The sequence below is a fragment of the Austrofundulus limnaeus genome, unplaced genomic scaffold (genome assembly GCF_001266775.1).
Source record: "Austrofundulus limnaeus strain Quisiro unplaced genomic scaffold, Austrofundulus_limnaeus-1.0 Scaffold95, whole genome shotgun sequence".
NCBI classification, from domain to species: domain Eukaryota; kingdom Metazoa; phylum Chordata; class Actinopteri; order Cyprinodontiformes; family Rivulidae; genus Austrofundulus; species Austrofundulus limnaeus.
In genome coordinates this window covers 308,581-314,895 of record NW_013952497.1, presented here as the reverse complement: position 1 = coordinate 314,895, position 6,315 = coordinate 308,581, and the positions used below count along the sequence as shown (strand labels likewise).

At 48.2% G+C, this 6,315-nt stretch overlaps 1 protein-coding gene across 2 annotated transcripts in view; it reads right to left on the bottom strand.

Annotated features, from left to right (window-relative positions):
- tiparp (TCDD-inducible poly(ADP-ribose) polymerase) overlaps nucleotides 1-6,249 on the bottom strand; it is a 25,269-nt gene extending 19,020 nt beyond the window's left edge. The window contains exons 1-2 of one of the 2 annotated variants that reach the window (XM_014012820.1): nucleotides 5,894-6,249; nucleotides 3,889-4,933 (exon numbers count right to left, since the gene is read on the bottom strand). In XM_014012820.1, coding sequence (XP_013868274.1) covers nucleotides 3,889-4,916 — 1,028 coding nt within the window. In that variant the 5' untranslated portion in view covers nucleotides 4,917-4,933; nucleotides 5,894-6,249. Of the gene's footprint in view, nucleotides 1-3,888; nucleotides 4,934-5,299; nucleotides 5,851-5,893 lie in introns of those variants that run through there. The other variant, XM_014012821.1, reaches the window with a different exon arrangement.
- Nucleotides 6,250-6,315: the final 66 nt, after the last annotated feature.

The window sequence follows — 6,315 nt, the reverse complement described above, 5'->3', positions numbered from 1 at the left end:
CACACACACACACACACACACACACACACACACACACACACACACACACACACACACACACACACACACGAGAACTGTGTGCTTCATTGTGGCTGAATACAAATCCGCCACACGTTCTTTCAAGTCTTAAAGTCGGCCTTTGTACACGTCTCACAGGAAACTGGGCTGATTTTGACAGATGTGGCGACGAATTTCTGTTTTCCTGTAAACATAACGCAACAAGAACGACTTGAGTCAGCAAAAAGTGTTGGATTAAAATAAACCTTTTTTCCATATTTGCCTTCCTCCCTCGCAGCAGCGCAGCTAATGAGCAGCCGCGCCGTGGGGGATTATTACAGTATAACTGTTTTAGAAGAGACGACTGTGACATATCCCTCCTTCCTGCTGAGTTCACGACCAATACGGATTAGTCAAACCTCCACCCCGGCTTATCATATGGATGGGATTAACCTGCACCGCCGATCATATGCACATGGGAACGGCTCCGGGCGACGCATAAACACAATCACATGCGAGGCACACAGAAGTGATTCTGTCCATTCCTCCGGCGCTGCTGTTGCGTGGTTAAGAAAATAAATATAACAACTACATAAATAAAAGCAAAACAGGCCTCTGTTGCCATACCTACAAGTCATCTGCTACTCCTTACATCACTAACGATGTTATCATTTGGCTTTTCAGTAAGCGCCGCGGCATCTTTCGTGCTGCGTTTGTGGTCCCATGTGCATGAAAAGATGAGCTGGGTTGTGCTGCTACAGGAAAAGTGTCAGGAGTTCACACAAATCTTCACACTAATACAATAATTTTAGAGTGAACTGTCCAACTGCCTGAAACATGCAATTAATTTATCTATGCTCCCAAACTACTTCATTACTATGGATAAAAAAAATGATGGAAATCTACTTGTGAGAGATCTACTAAAACAGCAAAGCCGAAAATCCTGCAAAAGCAGGGTTGTGTGTCAGAAATGTCACGTGACCCTGAAACAAAAATGCGTCAGCTGATGATAAGTGTTCATAAGTCATCGCTCTACCATTTCACAAGGCACATTTTATCTGATTGTAATAGCTGAGTGCTTTTGGGGGAGGGGGGTGGCAAGGTAAGTTATAGTTCAGCAGTTTTCTAGTATGTAAATACAGCTGAAAAATAATGATCTAAAAAAAGAGAACAGGTCACAGTTACATAACTATAACCAAGGTGGGCAATATTTTGTCTGTTAGCACATTATCTCATGAGCCACTGAATGGATTTTATAGAAACCCTCAGAAAATAATTATTGGATAAGCATCTAAAAGTTATTAACATTCAGGACCAGTCTGACTCAAGATGGCCACCCCAACAAACAATAATAGGAAAACACAAAAATAGCTATAGTTTAGTCAGTTTTACAGTTACTGAACTAAAATCTGCTGCGGTTGTAGCTGAGAGTTATTCACAAMAAATAYAAGAAATYTGACTCATTACATTAAACCTATRCCTATTAACTGAACCCTGAACWGTTGGAGTCTAACTTGTACGTCTGTTAGCAAAATATCTAATGAACTACAAGATAGATTTTAATGAAAGTCTCAGAAAGGTATCACTAGATGCACCTCCTCAGCTGGTTAACGTTTAGAATTAATCCAATTCAAGATGGCCACCACAGCTCATCTAATAGCAAACACAAAAACAGCAAACAGTCCGTTTTATAAGTATAGAGCTAAAACTCARTRTGGTAGTATTTGAGAGTYACATCTCATGATGTGGCATGACATGTCAACAACTGTGTCATTAGACAAACTCCATCTAAAACTCCAGCGTGAAAAGCAAAAGATACAGCTTTTCAAGGAATGGTTAGGCTTTTATTTTGAAAACTGGTGACAAATTCTGGGGGCATTTCTAGTTTCAGCTGGAGTTTCAGTCGAGCGAGCCAGATGGGGCCCGTCTGATGGCGTCAAAGTGTAACGCACTCAGAAAGCCTCCGAAAAATCTGGGTTGACTCCACCAGGTGCATATCCTGTTTGTGAAGCAACGAGTGCTTTGCATTCAGTTTCAGCTCATAACGTGAGATGGAGAGTTAAACACACAAGCGCATCCAAATCATCTGTGTGCACAAGAAAATGAGCTTATACATTGAAAAAAATTTAAAAAATAAATAAAAAAACAGCTGCTTAAAATATGCTACATTTGATCCAGAATATTCCGTCTCAGTGGTAATGCATTCCAGACTGCAACTAATTTTAGATTTTCATGTGGCAAAGGAAAGGAAATAAAACAGCTAGAATTTGATTAAAGGACATCTTTGCCCGTGCGTGATATGAGGGGGGAAAATGCAGAGAATAAATCGAGGCGTGTTTAAGAATAAGGTCATAAAAGTCTGGGTGAGCGTCCCCATTGTGTTGGGAGTGCTCATGTGTGAATGTGCCTGCATACGGCACAGTTTCACAGGAAGCACAGACTCCTTTATGTCACCCCACTGGGGTTTGCCAAGTGCTTGCATTAGTGTGTGCGTGTGTGTGTGTATGTGCGTGCGTGTGTGTGTGTGTGTGTGTACTGGGTGTGTGAGAATAAAAGGGAGGTTTATCTCTGTCTCCTAAAAGTGCGTGTGAGCGCTGTAAGCCACTTAGCTTCCATACACAGTCTTTTCATGTGAGCGTTTGCACGCCAAACTCTTGTGTGTGTGTGTGTGTGTGTGTGTGTGTGTGTGCGTGTGTGTGTGTGTGTGTGTGAATGTACACTGCACAAGGAGAGAAGCTGCCAAATGCGTCTGTGTCACTGACCGCACCACGCATCCGAGGAGGGTGGGGGTCAGGGAAGTTCACAGTTTTCTGTCATGAGGGCTGTAAATTCTGCTTTCTGACGGAGGCCCCCCTCTCAGCTAATCAGAGGGCTCGCTTTGGAAAGCAGGAAGCAGATAACAGATATCAGGGCCGAGAGACGCGAGTGCCAGCCCCGCCATGGCTGCTCAAATTAACAGAGCTTCATGGAGGGGTGAACGCAGGGCGGAGAGGGGGGCAGACCAAAGCACCCAAGCATGGCCGTGAGAGAGGAACTCTCCTGCGGCGGTTCTTCACCGTGCGGCCGACAGCTGTGGAGGTGAAGCTTTCAGTTTGTCACCGGTGGTGAAACCAAAGAAGGAACTCAGGGTGAGGTTTACTGTTTCCAACACACAAAACCAGAAGTGGCCGAACGTTCACATGCAGCCTGTCAGCTTGCTGCACTGCTGCTGCTGCCGTGTCACAAATACCTCTCGGTTTACCGTCTGGAGCCTTTCCAGCAGGAGGTACAACCAGATATGCTCAACATTGTTTTGTTTTTGGCTGACTTGTTCTGCTGCGATGTCACCTTCATATTTAAAAATGATTTGGTTAAATAATATTTGGAATTAACACTTAAAACAAAAACCTTGTCACCTCTTGTTGGCTCAGTATCTGTAAAACTGAGAATTACAGCCAATTCTGTGTCAGCTAAAGTCAATTAGCTGTGGCGGCCATATTGAATTGTGCTGACATCCATAATTAATCCGTTCTAGGAGAGCATCATTATAATCCATTTAGTTGTTCATAGGATATTTTGCTAACAGACATATGAAGTTCACACAGTTAATGAAAGTTTTAAGCAAAGATGAAGTGTAATGTGTTGAGTTTGGAGTAAGTGTTGGTGAGGGCTGTCAGCTACCAAAAGACCAAAATTTAGCTTGGTGTCTTCGAAATTGACAAAGTTATGGACATTTGTATGTTTTCCAAGGCGGATTAGCTGTGGCGGCCATCTTGAACTGTGCTGACTTTAAATGTTAATCGGCTCTGGGTGTGCATCCAGTGATTACTTCCTGAGAGTTTCGTTACAGTCCGTGCAGTGGCTCTTGGTATATTTTGCTAACAGACAGACAAGGTCGTGCAGATTACTCACTGATATTTGAGGCTGATCTGCTCGTTGTCTGGGTTGCAGTAGAGCCTCTCCAGCTGCTCCTGGGAGTCGTCTGCTATGCTCTGCCATGTCTGGGAGCTGCTCCTGCGGATCTGCCAGTGGTAGGGGAGGACGGTGTGGTGGTGGGCGCAGTCATTCCCATAAACACACTGGCCCTGCAGGAAATCCACGCAGATGTCCACCGAGTCTGACTGGTGCGTGTGGTACTGCAGCTGGGTGAGCAGCTCGAACACCAGGTCCAGGGAGGCTTCCTCACTTTTGTTCTGGAACAGGACCCCTTTGTCCGGCTGCAGGAGGAGGGGGTCCTGGGTGGCAGAGTAGTCCTTCACTGAAACACTTTTAGCCCCAGAGGTTAGGAGGTCCTTGCTTTTAATGGCCCCCTCCTGGTGCGGAGCCTGCGGGGGTGTAGCTATGGGAGGTAAATCCCTGTCGGAGGGGGTGATTGTCTCTCCGCTCCCCGCCGACCTGAGGCCGGCTTTCAGCTTAAAGCAGTCCGAGCCGGAGGCGCCGAGCTTGGGTCGCTCCCCTCGCCGCTCCGTCTCCTCCAGCTCCGCAGTAGTATCCGCTATTTCCACATCGCCGTCCCGGCTCATCAGAGCCTGAACCCCGGCCGCAGCCGTGRCCTCCTCTCCCCCGTCCTCCTCCCCTTCCTCGGCGCCCGAGTCTTTGAGGCACACCTGTCCGACGCAGCCCTGCTTCACCACGGCCGTGGCGCACAGGCTGCTCGGCGTCCGGACAGGCTGGTGGTTCCTGGGAACGAACACCCCGTCCCGGAACGCCAGCCCGTTCCTCATCAGAGACATCAGAGCCGGATTCAGGATGCATTTCGCGTCCAGCTTCCTCTGCTTCTTCTTGAAGTAAGGTTTCACCACGGGGATTTTGTCCGAAAGCCCCTCGATCGCTCGATCCGCGAAGTCCTCCCCGTCGTCCATGTTCAGGCTCACGTTCAGGGAGAACCCGGTCGAGACGCAGACGTCGGGTTCCGGGAGAAGGCGCAAAGTTTTATCCATGCTAGAGCCCGACGGTCCTGGGAGAAAGAGAAAGACAGTGAAGTGAGGTAGTCATCAAAGGGCAACAGCTTTAATCCTATAATCTCAGTTTCCAAGGTGAAGTCATCCAGCAGTGATTAATAGGTTGCCTGGGTGAGACCTGGTGCCATACAGTAACCGTGAAAACACTCCCTGCCTTTCCTTTCCCTGGAAAAGAAAACCAACACCATATAGACCGAAACGAAACCCTCGAAAACAAAACGGTATTAAAACCAGTCCTGCTCGCAGACTGGCTCCGAGAATCAGAAACAGGAGCAGCCAGAGAGTCATCGGTGCTCCGGGGAGCGGTACAGGAACAGCCTGTTAGGCCGATTCTCGCTTTGGAAGCAGGAACAAAATATTACCTAATCCCTGCTGCTGCGGGGAACCCGAGCCTCGGATTAATCACGTCCTTTCACCCTCCCCTGTAGTCTCCTTCTTGTGCCGTTCAGTCTAACGTCATGTCCCGCAATTACAGCTGCGTAAGATCCGCAAAGGAGCGATAAAAATCAGCAGTGTTAACAACCGACCTCCTCCTCCCCAAGAGCGCAACTCTCCTCCCGGGACTATTTTGATCACGGGAGTCAGATACGCGGCCCCTGCCGACTACGTGCCGCTTTACATCACCGCCCAAGTGAGTTCGCACGTAGGCTCCAGCTGACACAACCACGCAGATACACACACATACACACACCGACAAGCAGAGCTGACTGCGGCAATAAACAAGGGCACCGACCGGGGAGCTTCTTATTAACACGCCGCCACAGCAGCTCTCCTCTGGGGAAGAAAGCAGACCCGTCCGGAGCTTCAAGGGCGCTGAGATTAAAGCCTTTTTTTTTTTTTTTTTTTTCAAGCGAAGCACTGCGGTGGTTACGAAGACTGGGTGCTTTAAACAGCTTTCACCCCCCCAACCCAGCTGGTATTTAAGTTTTCTAACCACAAACACGACTAAACCATACCTGCGCAACACAGTCCACCCCCGTGCCCCCGCTCTCAGCACTCTTTGGTGGACAAAACCCTGTATGTACATCCGTGAAGCTCCACGTCTAGTCCGGGGATAACTATGATGTAGCTCCTCCGCGTCTGGAATGAACGGTGGTCCGGCCGGGTTGTAGCAGGCGTCCCTCCACGTCTCCCGCCGCTCGCATGCTCCGGCTTTATTTCATGCTGTCGGTTCTCTTTTTTTTCTCCCCCTTGAATCCCCACTTCTTTCTTTTTTTATCACAAGACAGAAGGGACACAGCAGCACAAGCTGACAAAGGAAATGAGTTGAGACAGAGACAGAGACGCTCTAGCCGGTGTTCTCACCGCCAGGCGCCGCCCTGTAACCTGCCAGAGGCGGAGCTTCGCCGCAAAGAGCTGGTGGTATGGAGCTCAGATA